At 49.4% G+C, this 19452-nt stretch overlaps 1 protein-coding gene across 9 annotated transcripts in view; it reads left to right on the top strand.

The window, feature by feature from the left end:
• INPP4A (inositol polyphosphate-4-phosphatase type I A) overlaps positions 1–14261 on the top strand; it is a 54654-nt gene extending 40393 nt beyond the window's left edge. For 6 of the 9 annotated variants that reach the window (XM_030888463.2, XM_030888462.2, XM_004704353.2 and 3 more), the window contains 3 exons: positions 1666–1778; positions 4130–4284; positions 11760–14261. In XM_030888463.2, the coding sequence (XP_030744323.1) occupies positions 1666–1778; positions 4130–4284; positions 11760–11892 (401 nt within the window). In that variant the 3' untranslated portion in view covers positions 11893–14261. Of the gene's footprint in view, positions 1–1665; positions 1779–4129; positions 4285–6614; positions 9980–11759 lie in introns of those variants that run through there. The other 3 variants (XM_004704355.2, XM_045283879.1, XM_030888459.2) reach the window with 1 other exon arrangement.
• Positions 14262–19452: the final 5191 nt, after the last annotated feature.

Here is a 19452-nt window from a genome sequence, read left to right as displayed (position 1 = left end):
TCACCGATGCTCATCCTGTACCCTGCTGGGTAGGATACGGGGAGGGGCTGTCAGAGGCAGGGCCCAAACTTGGCCTGAGCAGCTGGTTTGTGCTCTGTGGCACGGGCTCCCACACACCTTCCTGCCGGGGGGCTGAGGGCGCTGTGACATTTACTTAGCCACAGATGCAGGGAGGGGGAGTCTTGGTGGCCCGAGGGTTACAGGTTGGTCTGTGATCTGCAGGGACAGCAGTTTGAAAACACTAGCCACTGCCCCCAGGAGCGAGACGGGGCTGTTTGCTCCTGTAAAGAGCTCCAGTCTGGGAAGCCCACAGGGGTAGTTCTACCCTCTTCTATAGGGTCACATCAACTCGATGACAGTTTTTGTTGTGTTTGGAGGTGGGGGAGTGTTGGGGACAAGCGGTCCTTGTGTGGTGAGGTAGCAGTAGCTTCTGGTGACAGGCACGATTCTGGGCCAGGTTATCCAACCTGGGTTAGCAGCCCAGTGACCGCACGGCCCTGCTTCTTCAGGTATGAAGTTCTTGTACCCTGTAAATACCGAGTGAGCGCCCACAGTAACGACAGAGCAGAACTGCAGGCCCTGCCGTGGCCGAGCTTCTGGTCCACTAGAGCAGGCAGAGTGGGAGGCACAGACAGTGGTCTCCTTTCTGTACTGGGGCCAGGAGCCCCAGGGGTGACACACTTGTTTGCTAGCTGAAAGGCCGGCAGTTTGAACCCACCAACAGGAGAACAGGCCTGGGCCTCTGTGCCTGTTTCAGCCTGTGGAGCATCTCTGCCCTGTCACGCTGGGCCTGAGGGCTGTGGGTGTGGCTCGGGTCCACGGTCTCAGTACCTCACGCTAGGCCTCACGCCAGGCACGGCCTCGGCCCCTCCCAGAGCCAGACCAGACAGGAACCTGCTGCTGTCCCGTCGGTTGACTTCCCCACTCCGTGTGCTGCAGGCCGGCCGTTCCGTTAAGTGTTCCTGGGGCTACACTCGGTGGCCAGGCCTTTCTTCCGCCACACGGCTGGCTGAATTTGTGGTACCAGCCTTTTGGTTCATAGCCAGGGACAGGCCACACGCCACCCAGAGGCTTGAGCCAGCTGGTGTCCCTGGCTCCTCCGAGTCCCACCAATGAACTCTAGCGTGGGTTTCCAACGAGGGCAGCTCACGTCTGCTGGGACAATGGGAGGGTGAAGGTGATCTTGGCATGGAGAGCAGTGAAGCTGCAGTGCTGGTGACCGTGCTGGGTGCCACACACTTCACCCACATCCCTGTCCAGGCCTCCAGCGTGAGTTACTTTCCTATAGGAAGGGAAGAGGCAAGCTCAGGGATGGGGCATGACGTGGGGCACAGAATGGGCGCAGTTGGGATGGTGACAATGAGATCAAGTGATACATCGTGATGGATGCGCCTGCCCCGGGCTTGGTCCGCACACCATCCATGCTTTACCTCGTGACCCCTTCATCTGTTACATTTGTTTGGGTGCCGTGCCACCACTCCAGCAGGCCCCTGCCTTCTTTCTTACCCCGCACAAAACTTCTGCCTCAGTCACCCATTGCTGGTTTTCCCCCCATTCCCGTGCAGCAGGCGCCCACTTGTGGCCCCTTCTCTCCCCCCTCCCCTGCGGGCCATGGAGCTGCCTCCCAGGCGTGGCACCCACCCTAGGCCCTGTCTTCTCTTCCAGGCCTACCTCGGTCTCGGAGCCAGACGTGCCTGCCTGAGCTGCTGCGCTTCCTGGGCCAGAACGTGCACGCCAGGAAGAATAAGAACGTTGACATCCTCTGGCAAGCTGCTGAGGTACTGGCGAGAGGGCGAGGATGTTTGTTCTTGCTGTGCCCGCTGCCCGAGTCGTGAAGGACCCGCATCTAAGCCGGGGAAGGGGCGCAGATTTCTCCATGGGGGCACCAAGAGAGGCCACTGGAAGAGGTTGGGTTCTGAGACTCTGGAAGACCGAAAGCTGTCTTTGAGTGTATCACTTGAGGGCCGCCTGAATTCTGATACACGTGACATATGTGTGTGTGTGTGTGTGTGTGGGGGGGGGATCCAAAAGTTCCTGGGGAAGGGAATTAAGAGATACTGGAATTTTCCTCCACACTCGTAGAGCGTGTCCCCTGGGGCACTGAACAGTCAGGGTAGGGACAGTTGCCACCTTCAGAAGCCTCCGCGAGCTGCAGCCGCCATGCTGCTGGCTCCAGACCTCAGCAGCCCCCTGAAGCCGGAGCTGAACCTTGTCCCGTGGGGCTCTGTCCATGTACAGTTTTCAGAGGCTGGTCACCAGGCCTTTCTGCTGAGGCACCGTTTGGTTAGCACCGTTCAGGCACTCCACAGTGGGCACCAGGTAAAACCCTCTGCCTACTGAGTCTGTATGGAATCACAGGAAGAGCGTCATCGGGTGCCATCGAAGTTGGTCCGACCCACACTGGCCCTACGCATCATGGAAGGAAACACGGCCCAGTCCTGCGCCCTCCTCACAACTGGGCCTGGGCCCACTGTGGCCGCCACGGTGTCGTCCATCTCAAGGGCCTTCCTCTCTCGTTGCCCTCCACTTTACCAAGCACGGTGCCTTCCAGGGACTGGTCTTTCCTGACGACGGGTCTACCGTCTTGCCATCCTTGCGTCTAAGGAGCATGGCGGCCGTACTTCTTCCAAGATAAATTGTCTTTTAGGCACTCCGCAGTACTGTCAGTATTCTTTGCCAGAACGACCCATCTTTGCCCGTTTAAAACTTCTTAGACATTTTTCTTAAACGTCACAGCTCTGATGTTTTGACTTTGCTCGAGTACTTCCCTTTTAGATGTTTTCTCAAACACCTGTGAGTGGGAGTTAAGTCCCTCTTGTGAGACTGGCCAGCAGAGCGGTCTCAGCCACCTCCTCGCCCCAGATGGCCGCCTACTTCCCTGCCTGGCCCCGAGGAGAGGGCGAGTCAGGCGGACACACGCAGACCTCTGCGGCCCCCAGGGCCGGGAACCGGAGGGGGCTGGCTGCGGTTGTCACAGAGCTGAAGGGCCTGAAGTTTGTGAGGGGGGCTCCTGACGAGTGTCTCTCACACTGCAGCCTGGTCCTCAGCAAACAAAGCACCTCCGCTGGCAGAGCTGCTTCAGACGAGCCAGGGTGCCAACACCTTTCCCATGAAGTCTCTCTTCAAGGGTGCCCTTGTTCATGGGTGCTGCTGCTGCATCCTTTTTGCTCGATTAAGCTTTAAATGAACCCCTTTCTCCTCCCCCCTCAAGTGCCCAGCTGGTAACACTTTCTACTCATGCAGGGCATGGGCTGAGACCCCACTGGGCGAGGCTGCCCATTCTGTCACTGAATTACAACGGAGCACGTCTTAAAGTGCCCGGTGACAGAAAAGCTCACCTTTCAGACACCGTCTTCTCAGTTCTGTGGCCTCGTCCTGCGTTGCTTGTTCAGGCCAGAGCCAGTAGGGTGTGGAGTGGGGTGCTGCTCTGCGGGCAGAAGGCCCTCCTCGGTCCCTTGCTGCTGCTTTCCTGGGGCTGTGGAAGCAAAGTCTCCGTGGTATGGGCTGGCCTGCAGAGATGGCACTGAGCCCGGGGCTCTGGGCGACTTCACACCGGGCAAGCCTGTCGGGTGTCCCTCACCCCAGGACACAGCAAGGCCAGCGGTGGCACCACAGGGAGCCTGGAGGCGCCTCTTAAGTGCACACAGCCAGCCTTAGGGAACCAGGGTCACAGATGCGCGCACTGCTGTTTTCGGTTGCTAAGGGATAGGAAGGAGCCCTGGTGGCAGAGTGGTTATGAGTTCGGCTGCCAACTGCAATCAGCAGTTCGAAACTAGCAGCCACTGCAGGGGAAAAAAGACGAGGCTTTGCATGCCCATGAAGAGTTACAGTCTCAGAAACCCAAAGGGACAGTTCTACCCTGCCCTTTCAAGTCAGAGTTGGAACTGACTCGATGGCCATGAGTTTTTGAGTCTAGGTGATAAGAAAACCGTTTATTACAGAGATGATTGGCCGTTCTCTGTAGGCAGGTTCAAAATGCAGCCTCAGAAGCCCCTTCATTTGCTGTCCCCCACGCTGTCTGGACATGGAGCTGGGTAGAGGGGCAGCAGTAGTGAAAGCAGTAGCACAGGGCGCCGAGCCCACTGTGGGCCTTTCTCCTTCCCGCCAACACGGTGCCTCCCTGTTGTAGATCTGCCGCCGCCTTAACGGAGTCCGGTTCACCAGTTGCAAGAGCGCCAAGGACCGCACGGCCATGTCGGTGACGCTGGAGCAGTGCCTGATCCTGCAGCACGAGCATGGCATGGCCCCGCAGGTCTTCACTCAGGCCCTGGAGTGCATGCGCAGGTGAGTCCGCTGCCATTGGCCCCGCCCCGTCCCCACCCCGTGTAAACTGCAGATGAGCCCGCTGCTCCTGGCACGTCACTTAGCCCCCAGAAGTCCATTCTCACTCGCTAGCTGACTTTGGCAAATTGGCCAGTGTGTACAAAGCCCCATGATTGGCACTATCAAATTGTGGCCCTGCTCTCTTTTAAGTCAAGGGAGAAAGACAAGTGTTCTCAGTCTTTACGATGGCCATAAGCCGTAAGTCGCTGGTGGGCCAGTGTAGGTGTCAGGAAGCCAAAAGAGGGACTTCAGGTCAGTTCCCAAAGGCTGGCCCTGTGGACGCTGTGCGGCAGGCACGGCGTTCCCTCGTCCTGGGTGTGGTCCGGGCCACAGCTGCATTAGCAGCATCCCTGTCCACGCCGGGCATGTAATTTCCTGGCTGATGAAGAACACGCGTCTGCAGGTTGCACTGGTTGTCCCGCTTCTCCTAGCCTTGGAAACAGTTGCTTTTCTGAGCAAAGTGTCAAAATGAGTGTTTTATGGTAACAGCAGCCAGCACCCCCACCCGCCTTCCCACCTGTCAGTGTTGCCATGGCGACCTCACCCTAATGATGTTGATTCTGAGGCAGCAGGTGTGTTTGCAGCTCCAACCCGAAACTAAAAACTCTGTTTACTGTTGACCAATGCCTTGTTCCAAGCACTGCTGGGAAGCGTCCACCTCACATACCAAAAGAAAGGATAAGAAGCCTGGTTTGCCCGTCTCCTTCAATGTAGTCCACCAATGCTGTTAGTCTCGTTTCCAACGGTCACTTCTACTGAATGTTCTGTGCCATTTGTCCTCTCACCAAATTCTCTGGAGTGTTCAATTCTCTTATCCTTTCTGTATGTTTCCGCTTTGACCTTCTCACATCCGTGCACACAGCAACAGCTACATGCAAGCCCCTGCCTCTTGATTGTCATACAGTAAACCTGGACTCAAGTGGGTTCCCCCGCCCCTATGTTCACGCTCGAGGCCACTAACTTATGTCCTTAAAGGGAACTCCCCTCCCCTCCCTTACCTTTAGCCTCAGGGACGCCTGTCCTCTGAGCTGTGTGAGAATCCTCTTCAAAGGAAGTTCAGAGAGCCAGCTGTGTAAAGACCTGTCCTCCGAGGGCCTTGGTGCACCTCAGGCCCAGGTGTGGACCCGGCTTCTTCGCCAGGCGGTTCTGGCGGTGCGGATCAGCAGAGGTGACAGTGCCAGGCTTTGGCGGCCTTGGACCCTGAGGTATCAGTCAGCAAGGTTGTGGGAGGGGCTACTCTAGTGAACCACCGATTCAGGTTGTGACCTCAGCGAGGATTTGGTTTGGAAGTGACATGCACAGTCTTGTGTAGCCACAATGAACCAGCAGACTGCCCTAGCCAGGACAGATGATGATGTCCTATATGGCATGGAAAGTGGCCCGTCAGAATGATGCCCATCTCCCAGGCTTCTGAGCTCAGCAGGGGAGACCCAGCCTTGGGAAGGCACCTGGGCCTCCTGTCTGACTCTCAGAGGAGATGGTTTGCTGGGACCTGGGACTGTGTCACTTGGGTGGGCATGGATAGAGGGCGTGGCTCCAGGCTCCATCTCACTCAGCACGTTTTCTCTGTGGCCCCACAGCAGGGAAACTCCAACTTCCCAGTTGCAACTACACACTGTTCCCTTGGTTGGATCCCATCCTTGGGGCTGTAAATACATGATTTGCAAAGTTGGAGGCACAGTAGCTCATGCCCTCCCACTCCATAGCCCGAACCCAGGACTCTGCATCTGGCTGACGCTTAAGGTAAACGGTCGTCATTCGTGTGGCGAATCAAGAGGCAGCGTTGGTACAGTCATTGGCACCCCTATCCCCAGGCATCTATCTGTGAGAAGGTCAAACACCCCCCACCACTCCCAATGGTTCTTCATGTTCAGCTTGCTTTCCAGAGACCCATGTCTTTGCAGCATGCGAGCATGGCAGGGCGCATGAGTTGTGCTTGGTCAACTGAGAGAGAGTGAACATGGAAAACCATTTATTCAACCTACATGTGTTTATTTTTAGTAGACTACAGTATTTTTTCTTATTTTCACTTCTCTTTCTCTCTTTTTTCTTTCCTTGTAACTGTTTTGGTATTCCTTCCACATCCCTTTCTGCATCTCATCTTTTCTTTCTGTTGTGGCTTCATTCCATTTTTTTTTTAATCTTGTTTTTTGGATTGACATCCTCTTATTTTTCCCTCCACACCTTTTCGTAAAAATCCATCGCATGTTTTTCTGTTATTTTTTTCTTTGTTTGTTTTCCTACCCTTCCTTTTTTCTTTTCCTTTCTCCCGAACTTTCTCCTTTTCACAGCATTGGAACACGGGAGGTAGTCACCCAGAAGAACTTGAGCGGCCTGGTGCCCATCCGAGACTTAAGACTAGATCCCAGCCTCCTCTGTTCCATTCCTTTACTCGCTCTCAGCCCCAATTTACTGATTGTGTGGCTTTTCCTGAGCATAGCGTACCTGGTGGCCAAATTGCGTTGCAAATGAATGGCATTATGAAAAACAATTAATAACCAGTTACAAGAAAAAAAAGTGCCAGAATATTGTCTAGCCACCGTGGACAGAAGGAATGTGTCAAAGCGTGATCTGCCAAGAACATATCATGCCTTACAGTTTGGCGTTTTGTTGTTCGGAACTGTAAATACCCGGCCAAATTATCTCACCAAGAGGATGCGTTCATGTAAATCCTGCAGCATTTTCAGTGCTTGTCACATGTCCCGTTACTGCATAATGCCGCTGGCCTGGAGATACATTACTTGTATCGACCCTCTGACCTTCTGATGTAAAACGTATTTACTACCTGTATTATTTCACGTGCCCTGTTCCCAGAGAAAGGAATTCTGTCTGGGAGGAATTTGTATATTGGATAATGTCCTTTCAATGTACTGCTAACCTTTTTCCTTTCCTTTCCAAAGTAAGTGAGAAGCAAAAGAGAGCTGCTGTATCACTGCCTCATCTAGATAAGCCTATCCAATAGGACAGGTCCTTTCTGCTTTCAGCTCAAAGCGGGGTTCCCCTAATTACTGTAGCAAACCATTTGCAGAGTTCTGACAGGCCTTACCTCCTGTTTAAAGTTTTCAGTTTGGGATGACACAGAGAAGTCAGGCACACCAAGCCAGTGCATTGCATGCGGCCTTAGATTCACTCTTTTTTTAAAGCTTAAGGTTCGCAAAACTGATTCCAGGAATTGACGCATAGTCACAAAAAGCTGTTCAGTTTACATACTGATTTTCGTGGAAATAGCATTTTCCATTAAAAAAATGCATCATTAGTTCTAGATTCAAGATCAGAAGTATTTTTCCCTGTTACTGATCAAAGATGGCTAGTAATGACAAAACTGTAGAAATGTTTACCAAAACACGAGGCCTGAATTTTATAGGTGATTATGCAGCTGGAGCTTTGCGTGTTAAGGGCCACTTTGTTTTCTGCTGTTATTACTCTCAGCTCTAAGATGGCTGGGCCCCCAAATCGGGATGTAACCTTAACAGTCACTTAGGGCATAAGGCTAATTGCGTACCTGTGAAGGTAACAATAAATCAGCAAGTTCTACAGACCCCATGGAAGTACTACTACTATATGGTTTCTCTGCTGTACAATTCAAATTAGTGGCACTGCTGTTTTCTCCCTCCAGCTGGTTCCCTACACACAGCATATTATGAAAGTGGATTTCTTCTCACCAGTCTAGAAAAATGGGGTGATGTTCGAGTATCTACTTTTTCCAGAAACTTACACTTAGGCGGCATGCACACAAAGCCCAGTCCACTACAAACTCTTACTTTGCCAGTCTCATTCTAGGCCATCAGAACTTACTCCAGAGTATGCGTGGGTTCTAGGAACCAACCATAGAAACAGTTAACAGTGAATGACCAACACCTCACTCAGTCCGAACCAGTGTTTCCCAGTGTGGGAGACACTGACCCCTAGGGGGCACTAGAATGATCCTGGAGGGCTGAAAGCAGATACCTACACTTTATCTTGGTTTATGGGCTACCAGACAGAGGCTTTTAATTACTGAGTTTCTTTTGTTTTGTTTTTTAAAGAGGGCAGTAGGCCAAATAAATTTGGAGACCTGTGGTCTAAATTCTATAACGAGAAGACTCTTCATCACATACTGGCTCACCCTTTCCTAGAAGCCCCTCTAGACCACGGCAGGCTCCCAGGGCAGGAGTTCCTGCTGCATCATGCTCGCAAGCGAATTCCCTCCCCTCACAAGTGCAGTGTGCCACTGTCCTTCCCAGAGTAAACAAGGTAGCTGCTCTGTGGCGCAGCCCCTGGCTTCCTTCCTCACCGAATGCCAACCAGAAGTTGTTTTAAGTTACTGCAACATGACAAGTCGTCACCAGACCAGAGGTCAGAAAACTTTTGAGATAGAAGAGCCAATCCTGTCCCTCACAACAATTAAAAAGTTCGAGAGCCATAAATATGTTTTTACAAACAAATGGAATCACCATTTTCTGATTAATATCCTTTGTTTTCAGCTTTACTTCAGAGACACATGTATGTATTAAAACGACCGCAGGTGGCTCGAGAGCTGCAGTCTGCCAGCCCTGCTCTAGATGCTGCCCATCCAGTCTGTGATGCTCTCAAAGGTGTGCTCACGGGGGCCATCCCCCCAGTTGAGGTGCACACTTGGGCTCTCCCAGGCCATCCTATTTACATTAATTCCAAGTGGGAAAGTAGATTCCTGGTGCACTTCTATTCCATAGCCTCACAGCCCCTCCCCGGGTGCCGCAGGGCTCCTGTCAGTCACTCTTTCTGGGTGCCAAGGAGGAGTGTGGCCAGGCAGCCTTTCTGACCACAAGGCCTTGCCTTCCCCATTTCCTTGGGGCCAAGGTGGCTCTGTGGCACTCTCTCCAGTCTCCTCCCAGAGGGCCATGGCTTCTAGCAAAGTCTGTGTGGTCTCAGAAAGCCCCCTCCTTGATTCTATGGCTGTTGGGCTGCCAGCCACACCTTCGTGTCCCTGTGGGGACTGGGCTGGAGGGGAGAGAATGGGAGGTTCTTTGTCTCTATGCTCTAGGGGCTGGGTTAGAAAGTTCCAGGCCTCCTAAGTACCCAGCCAAGGAAGACAAGAACTAGAAAGGACGTCATGAGCTCCTCAGGCAGGGTCGACTTGAGGGGGAACCAGGTAGAAGGCTGTGAGAGGCTGTGTTGTTTTTCCCTTTTAGAATAAATAAGAAAAGAAACCGAATGTGCTCTCCCTGTATGCTGTGCTGGCTTGCCATGTCACTAAGGCCTCTTCCTCATGAAGCCAAGCCAAGCTAAAATCATGTCTGCATGAGTGAGGGACAGGCAAATGAAACCCCAGTCGTGATGGCTTGAGAAAGCAGTCACCTGTCCTTCCGTGGTGGTGGTCTTCAGGATGCTTCCAAGGTAATAGTCAGCAGTACTGCCAGTGGCTGCCAACTCTAGATATTCAAGATGAAATAATCTGAGTTGAGATGACCTAATAAGGCTGTGAAATAGTTTTCAATGAGCACGACAGACAGTCACTATTTGCTCCTCTGGCTTGGCTTGAGTGGAGAGACAGGAGAGGTAGCCCTGCGCTCCTGCGCCTCAGATGGAATCACTAAGACTTCTGATCCCTGTGACCAGACGTCCTGATTTTGAACAATTTTCCCGCGTCCCGCAGCGTTTTTTAAAAGAATAAACTGAAATGGAAGTAGAATCTTAATGATGGTATAATTCATGAAATTGAAAATATCAGCCAGGAGAAAGAAGCATAAGCTTTTTTCTTATGCATGTTAAAGAAGCTAGGTAGACTTCACAAATTACTCTTCCTTGTTCTTTAAGGCAGGTTAGCACTTAGCTGCAAATGGTAGTGGCTTTGAGAAGTTTACACATTTCTGTATCACTGGAGAAGCCATATCAGAAATAGCCCATTCATGTAAAAGATCCCAAAGATTAAATAAGATAAGCCGTGTATAGGAACCTATAGTTTCTGCTGTAGAGGGCCCCAAAGTATCTAGCTCAGGTCCCCAAAGTATCTAACTCAGGTGACTCACACCTGGCTGAGAGCTTGGGTTGGGTAACAAGACAGCATGTCCCAGCTCCTGAATGAGTTACTAATAAGCAGGTGGACACTTTTGTGAATGACTGTGAGCTTTTCTTTTGAATAAAATTAGTCTTAGCAGAAAAATTTTACATATTCTTGATAATGAGATTTGTCATTTTTAGTTGAAAAAGGCGTGAACAATTGCTGAATTTTTTTTTAAAAAAAAAACAAACGCCTGACAAAGTTCTTAATATGATTTGAAAAAAAAACGTTTTTTAAAAAAAATCCGTTTCTTCGTAATTGCAAATTTTCCATCTCACAAAAGGGGATTTTGTAATAAATTTGATAACAAGTTGATTTCATTGCTAATCTTAGAATAAATATCACAGCTCTGGTGGCGTAGTGGTCACACATTGATTGGGCTGCCAATGGTAAGGTCAACAGTTTGAAACTGCTGTGGGAGAAAGGAGGCGCTCTACTCCCGGAAAGAGTTCATCTGGGAAACCTACAGGGGCAGTTTTACCGTGTCCCATAGGGTTGCCCTGAGTTGGAACAGACTCGGTGGCAGTGAGGGTTCTTTGAGAAGGCACGTAGTTGAAACTAGCCGTTGCCTGTTGGTATCATGCCTGCACCAGAACATTTTCCAGAGTGCTGCCCCGACCCGTATTTGGAATTCGAGGCCTGCCTGCTTGCTTGTCCATCCTCCTGGGTCAGCACTGGTGTTGGCCCTGGGTTACCATGGCAGCCCTCCATCTAATGCAGCTGGGACGTGCTTGTGGTGGGGCCCTTTGGGGCTGGCACCCATGGGCTCTTGCTGGCTGAGTCACAGGTGTGGGAAATGAACTCCCAAGAACTGCCACCCACACTTTGATGGGCCCAGTCTTCACACTGGGCAGAAGGGGCGGAACCTCTGGGCTGCTGTGCACCTGGAGCAGCGTCCCTCGGCGGAGAGGACATGGTAGCACAACCTCCTTGGCCGACAAGGTAAAGCAGCATCTCGAATTTGATGTGACCAGAGCTGTCGCTAACGGAGGAAAATGCGACCTCTTTAGAGGCTTGGTAAGAGTAGCAGTGTCTTTGTTCCCATGGGACTTGCTGCATCCCAGAGCCTCTGAGCGCTTGTTAGAGCAGATAATGGTGTTCCCCAGCTACACGAGACCACTCAACTCAGTGCTTGCTTCCACCTTGAGACGGTGCTGCTTTTGGAAATGCAGACACCAAACCGCTGCCGCCCATACAGCATGTGTCCATCTCTGTGCTGCTTCCTTCTGGCCACGCTCCGAAACCGCCACCCTCCCTGTGCTTCCTCCCTGTCCAGGAGCCTGGCACCCATTTAGATTAATTGACCTTTTCTTTTTTAATGCTATGAAAATAACCAATTCATTTCATCTTAGTTTTATGTCTTTTTTTCTTTTTCTTTTTTTCCTGCTGTCATTTCTTGTGCTTGTTTTTTCCCCAGTGAGGGTTGTCGGAGAGAAAATACAATGAAGAATGTTGGAAGTCGCAAATATGCGTTTAATTCCCTGCAGCTGAAGGCTTTCCCCAAGCATTACAGGCCTCCCGAAGGGACTTACGGCAAAGTTGAAACATGAACACCCGGTGTCCTCTCATTAGTGTTATAAAATCAATGTGGGTACCCTCTAGTGTCATAGATGAATTCTTCAAGATGGCCTGAAGGATTGGTTTATATTCTTGTGTTTTTAAACAATATTTCACAGAAGAGTCTATGGAGCATGGTTGGTTGGTTTTTTTCCCCCTCTCCCCCCACCATTGGAATCAATAGGAGGTAATGTTTGGCTCAATAGTTTGGATAGTAATGACTGCCCATTTAAATAGCCTTCAGCTATAACTACAGATACCACTGATAGTTATCTATAAGAATCAAGCTAGGTATGTCTGAAATGCTAGAAGACTTAAAAATGCCCATTTAGGCAGCTGCTCCCATACCATTTTTCTACGGAGGGACTTAGAATTCATTAAAGCATTCTCTTACAATCTACTTCTTAAACACATGACCGTAAAACAGTAAACAAGCTGTCGTTGGATCTGCGGTCGGAGGTGAGCGCCCGTTGTGGGGAGAGGGCAGCACACTGTCACAGTGAGAGCAAGGGCTCTAAGGAAGTATCCCGAAGTAAGAGTTGGCGTGCTGGTGTAGGTCCTCCTGAGATTAAGACTGCTCCGAGATAGCTGCCAGCCAGTGCACACAATTGGATCCACCCTTGTCCCCCCTCTGCTTACATACTCTTCAGAGCATCCCTGGCGTCCCCTCAGCCAGTGCAGTAAGGCCATTTTGTGCTCGCCTCCTGTTCTCGTGAGCATTGCCCTGTCTCGTTTCTACCATGCCCTTGGGCACGTTCCCCTTACTTCTCTGGACGCTGAGTTATTTCCACCCGTGACCTCAGGCCTGCCCGATGCCTCTCATCCAGCACTCAGTGGGGAACACATGCACGGACGGTGGGACCTGAACATCCACAGAACTTCACGTTCTTCTGTGGGATTTCCAAAAAGACAACACAATCACCCTCGGATGTCTGTTGAACGTGTCTTGTTTCCAGGTTGGCAGTAACTGTCACTCTCTTGTTCTGTGACATGATTGTTGAGAAAGTTGTCATTTTCTCGTGAGATTTTGAAAGGGATTTGTGGACCATAAAACTTAGGATTTATATATAAAGTCCCATCATCTTTAATAAGATGATGAATGTTATTTGCACATAGCAGAGCCCTCCTCCCCCACCCTCTTTAGGAGTTTATATCAATTGTTATGATTATAATGTTTACATCTTTCTTAAAAGGCTATAAAGAAATGTGTGATGTTGAACAATGAGCACCCTAGTTATTTATGAACTCCTCGGAAGTCTTATGTCTAAAGTTCTAGACCATATTACTTGGGCTTTTTTAGAATTGACGCCTTGCAATGTGTAAGACTCAGGCCTGGGGACCCTGACACACAGGCAGGGCCACCTTGGCAGGGATCTAGAAGGGGCATGCGCAGAAAAGGGGTCCCTTACCACACAGCAGGTAGTGTGCAAACATAGCAGGCTGCTTTCTGGTGCCTGCTGGGAGAGAAGTCCCAGGGCAGGGGAGGCATGTGAGGCTGATGTGGAAGACACAGCTCCGGCCCCTCCTTAGAGCCGGGGCCTGGTGGAGGGCAGGCACCGTGTGCCCACTAGGCCCTCTGCACAGATGGCAGCTGCTGGTGTCACAGTCTCCACTCAGAGGTAGCAGTTAAAGTTTGTGGTCAGTATGGCTGACTTAGCCTTTACCTCACCATCTTTTAAGTTGTAATTGTGCTAGTATGTCTCCCTTTTCATTGTTACCATCGCTACTTTTAAACTTTTTAATCGTAAAAATAATACCCACATTCCCTCCAGAATTACTGTTATTTGTTTGAAAAGCATTGAATATCTGTAGGGATATCAAAAGGGAAAATAGCAAATATGGACTCACTGGTGAACAGTTCTGCATGCGGCACCCTTCACGTGGTTTGCATTCTGGATCACCACAAAACGTAGAGAAGATCCGGCTGCTGTCTTCTGTCAGAGTGTTCTGGGATGTACCTCTCAGGTGGGAGCATCTGCTGTCAGCTGCACAGGGAGGCCAGTCTCACAGGCAACTGCCCATTAGAGGTTCTGAGGTTCTGCATAAGACACCCCCTATTTGAAGGGAAACGTTGACATGTAAAAAACAGGAATGTGACGCGGATCCGGGGAGAGGTCCACAGCACGGTTGCCTTCGGTTTCCTTGTAAATGTAAAAACGTGTATAATACAGCCCTGCCCCAATACAATTGTACTTGCCAAGCTTAGTGCATTAAACTCCTTTTTATTTATTTGTTTTGGACAGTATTAACATATATAAACAAATAGTTCCTGTTTTATATATTCTTAGCTCACTCAAAGCTATGTATGCTGTAAATGTGCTAGTATTTAGAATGGCAAATAATAAATAACAAGAACATCCAATGTGATCTCGCCTGATTCCTTCTGCCGAGGGTTTATGGCCAGCAATGGGTGGGACCCCCTCTGCGCTGGCCTGGACACTGAGTGCTCGTGTGCATTTGTCTGTAAGCAAGAGGCCAAAACAGGCCTCTGGATTCGAGTGTGTTCGCTTATCAGGAACAAGCGATGGGGTGGGGGTGGGACACGCGTGCTGCTAAGATCGAGGACTGCAGCCACCAGCGACTCAGGACCTGATCCAGTGCTGCTGTCCCAGTGTCAGCGAGCTGCCTGCAGCCTTTTGTTGCTATTCCTGATTACCAGGTGTGGGGAAGGGCGCGCCCACGGCGCTCAGGCTCCGTGGTGGTAAGGGTTCAGAGTGAATGCGAGCGGCCATCACTACCATACCATGCTCAGAATGCAGACGGTGTCCTCACCAGGCAGCCTGGCCAATCCCTATGGGCTGGCTGAAATGTAGGCCCATGCATGGTTCCACTGAGTGTCACAGCCGGGGCTGCAGCCTGCTCCATCGCACCACCTCCTTTGCACAGGTGCCTTGGATCAATTTCTGGCAGTGGAATTGGATAATGGAGCGTTGGTGTTTTGGTATTCCCAAAGTTCTCCCGAGAGACCTAAGCTGCCACCAGTGCAGCGCGTGCCTTTCCCCTTGATTCTCCACAACCCCAAGAGCAGATCATCAGTTTTGCATTCAACAGTCGATGCGCGTTTCGTTTCACCTCACTCACTGCAACCCCTTCACTGTGACATCCCGTATCCCATTTCCTCTCTGGGTTCCTACTCCCAGGCTTCCTCTCTTGACCTTCCTCAACTCTGTTCTCAGACAGTGCTGCCCTTTTGATTACAAATATTCTAAGGGGTGTGTGACTATTCCTCCTTGTAATCAAAACCCAAACCAAACTCGCTGGCCTCAAGGTGATGACCACTCAGCAACCCTACAGGGCTGGATCCAGCCAGGGCACAGTATAGCACCCATGAAACACAACACTCCCCTGGCTCCTTGAGGCTTCCTCACCCCCCACTATCATGACCCCAGTCCTGCCTTTCATTTTTGGGCTAGACCAGAGCATGTACAATGTACAAATGGCTACTCACGACACAAGGAATCCAGGTCAGATAAAGCCCTCAGGCCCAGAAATGGGAGTAGCAATACCAGGAGGGTAGGGGGAAGATGAGGAGAGGACGGGAACCGATCTCAATCATCAGCACATAACCTCACCCCCACACCCCAAGGAAACGAATAACAGAAACCATGGGGGAAGGGAGACAGTAGTCTGTGTAAGATATGAAAATAATATTAAGTTATAATTTATCCAGGGGTCATGAGGGGGGATGGGAGGGGGAAAAGAGCTGATAACAAGGGCTCAAATAGAAAATAAATGTTTAGAAAATAATGATGGCAACATATGTACAATATGCTTGAGACAATTGATGTTATAAGAGCCCTCAATAAAATGATCTTAAAATAAATAAAATTGGATATCTCCAAAAAAAGAAAAGAACATCATACATCAAAAAAGTAAATTCATTAAAAAGGCAGGAGACAAAAAAGACCAAAGGGGATGTCATAAGACTCTTGAAACTTGCTCTTGAATATATACTTGCTAAAACCAATGTGAGAAATTAAGTAGAAGAGCTGACCAGAAATTTTCAAAAGGCAACTTGAGAAGACAAAAATATTAAAATGTGCAGAGACCTGGAGTTAGAACACCAAGAAAAGAACACATTCAACATTAACTCAAACTTAAGGAACTGAAAATTTTAAGCTTCAAATTGTGATAGTAAAGAATTCCATAGGCAAAATGCTGAAAGCTTCAGTGGGCTTCAAAAGATGGAAGGAATATGGGCAGTCGCTGTAACAAAAAGCACTGGTTGACAGTCAACCATCTCAAGCAGCAGCATGGTGGTATCAGAGAAGCCCACCATGTGCTGAAGGCAGCAGCGAAAAACAAGGCTCCAGGAATCTATGGAGAACCAGCTGAAGTGTTCCACCAAGTGGACGCAGCACTAAAAGCACTCAGTAGTCTGTGCCAGGAAATGTGGACGGCAACTACCTAGCCACGTGACTGGAAGAGATCCACATAAGTATGCCCATTCCTGAGGTAAGGGACCCACCAGGTGTAGAGATTACCAAAAATATCATTAATATCGCATGCAAATAAAATATTGCTGAAGAGAATTCACAAACATTTGAATCAGTACATTGACAGAGCTGCCGGAAATTCAAAGCAGATCCACGGGAGTTGGAGGAGGGCTGCATTTGCAGATATCATATGGGTCGTGGCTGAAAGAAGAGAATAACCAGGAAAATGCTTGCTTGTATTTTATTGGCTATGCAAAGGCATTCAACTCTGTGGATCATGACAAATTATTAGTACCGAAGGCAAAAATGGGAATTCCAGAATACTTAACTGTGCTCATGTGAACCTGTGCATAGACCAAGAGTCAGTCATTCAAGCAGAACAAGGGGCTACTGAGTGATTTAAAATCAGGGAAGGTGTGTGTGTCGGGGTTGTATTCTCTCACCATACTTATTCAATCTGTATGCTGAGCAAATATGAGACACTGGACTATGTGAAGGGCATGGCATCATAATTGGAGGAAGGTTCATTAGCCACTTTAAATATGCAGATGATACAACTTTGCTTGCTGAAAGCCAAGAGTTAGAGCATTAATTGATGAAGATCAAAGAGTGTGGCCTTCAGTATGATTTATAACTCAATGTAAAGACGGCCAAGTTCCTCACAAATGGACCAATAGATGGCAACATGATAAAGGGAGAACAAAATGAAGGTGTAAAGATTTCACTTCACCACCATGCTCGGTGCTCATTTGTTGCACTGGGCAGACCTGCCTACGCTCTTTCAAGGGTGAGAGCGAAGATGTCACTTTGAGGGACCAAGACCTGAGCCTCGCCTTCTTTCCAGGCATTTTCACTCACCTCAAATGCATATGAAAGAAGGCCAATGGCTAAGGGAGCCCCGAGAAGAACTGTTGCATCTGAATGATGCAGGAGAAGGAAGTCCCATGACTGGTGCCAGGAGACAAATCTGTCTGCGAAAATGCCTCCGGAGTGCTCGTTAGAGGCAAGGACGGTGAGGCTTCATCTCGGCTGCAACAATGGGCTCCAGTGTCCGATGCTGCTGCAGACTCAGCCAGGGCTTCCTGTTTCACCGTGTCACTGTGAGTTGGAGTTGACGCAACGGCACCCAACAACAAATCCACACTATAGAAAGAACTGCTCCGTTCAACAATAAAGAGAGAACCCATTTGAAAATTAGGCAAAGGATGTGAATAGACATTTCTCCAGTGATATACAAATGGCTAGTAAGTACATGAAAACAGGCTCAATATTAGCCACTGGGAAATGGTCAAAATTCCAATGCGACACCACTCATACCTCGCTGTTACTGCCGTCGGCTGACTGGACGCTGGCAAGCCCGTGTGTGCGGAGGGAGTCGTTTTCAAGGCCGTGACCTTTGAAAGCAGGCTGTCAAGCCAGTCTTTTGAGGACCCTCTTGGTAGCTCTGAATTGCCAGTCTTGGCTCACGAGAGCACATCATCAGCTGCAATAGCCGAGGGCTCACACCCCGGAGGAAAGCAATCATCCATGGTACCAATCTCTACGTGACGACGCAGAGAAACGGAAACCTTCACTCACGGGAACGGAAGCTGGCGGGCTACTGTGGAAGTCTGGCAGTTGATCATAATGTGAACAGAGAAATGAAAAGTCCATGCAGACCTTGTACATGAATATTTTTAAGTCATAGGACTCGAAACCACCCGGAGCCCATCTCAACAGTGGAATGTCACTTGGCAATAAAAAGGAATGATGCCCTGATTCATACTGAACACATTATGGTGAAAGCCCAGTCATGAAAGATCACATATTGACTGCATTCACATGACATGTCTAGAAGCAGCAAATTCATACAAGCAGAGTAGGTAAGTGATCACCAGGGTGGATGGAGAAGGGGTTGGGAGTGACTGCTTAAAGGTTTAGGTTTCTGTTTGGGTAATAAAAAGGTGATAGTGGTAGTTACACCAATATGAGTATGGTTGAAGCTAGTTAATTTTTGTGTAGTGGATTACTTGGGCTGTTGGCCAGAAGGTCAGCCATTCAAACCCACCAGGCACAGGAGAAAAATGAGGCTTTCTGCTCCCGTAAAGATCTACAGCTTTGTAGATGAAATCCCAGGGCAGGTAGATCCATGAAGACACAGAGGCATGACAGGGAAGGATGGGGGGAAATGGACTACCAATGAGTGAGAGAACATGCTCTGACATTGTGGTACTGTTTAAATGATTAAATTGCACAGTTATGTGAAATACATGCCAATAAAACTTAAAAACAAAAACACTACATCCCTGGAAATGTGCGGGGGCAGTTCTGTGTCGTAGAGTTGTAGGGAGTCAGGATCAATTCACTGGCAGGGAGTTTGGAGTCTTGGTTATCATGGCATGGAAGTTATCTCTCAATAAAGCTGTTATTAAAAAAGGGTGCTATAAAATGCATTTCAGAGGCATTCTTATCAATGTTTCTTTTAATAAAAATAGCATTCAAACAGGTAAACAACGATTATTGAACACAATCACTCCCCACCCCCCTTACCAGTGAAAGATCGTGCAGACGACAAAGCTCGGAGACATTCGGCAGTCCCCACAGTGCTGCTGTGGACTCTCACCTTAGGGGAGCCTGCAAAGCAAGGGAGCTATGGCAAGGAGAGGAGCTTCAAAATGTTCATGGAAAAATCCCATTTTAATGGGCTTTTTGAAGACCCTTTTGTATATGGAAGCTAGAGTTTTCCACTACCCTTTGGTACCAAAGATTAAGTCTGAAATTTGGTTTCATATTTGGTCCTCTACGGTATTAAGAGATTAGAATAAAAGTGCTTACTGTGCTACTCCTTTTCATCAAGCATTTCCTGTTTCCCACTCAGGGTTTCGACAGTGAATTCTGTGTTTTCTACTTCCTTGGAACCTCTTCTTGGGGGCTGGGGTGGGGGTGGGGAGGGAGAAGCCCATCATCATCCGATGTGATGCTGATGAGCATGAGCAGTAATACAATGGGAAGCCATAGGATGCAGGCTTGGCCCCCAGTGTGCCCCCCGTCCGTTTCACAGGGCCTGGTCCAGGTGATCCAGGGAAGGCCACAGAGGCCTTTGTGAGATGTGATTTGTGGACCCTGACAGAGGAAGTT

Source organism: Echinops telfairi, unplaced genomic scaffold, assembly GCF_000313985.2.
Source record: "Echinops telfairi isolate 266 unplaced genomic scaffold, ASM31398v2 ScPeMD7_7467;HRSCAF=8505_1, whole genome shotgun sequence".
Taxonomy (NCBI): domain Eukaryota; kingdom Metazoa; phylum Chordata; class Mammalia; order Afrosoricida; family Tenrecidae; genus Echinops; species Echinops telfairi.
This window is presented reverse-complemented; position numbering and strand designations above follow the sequence as displayed.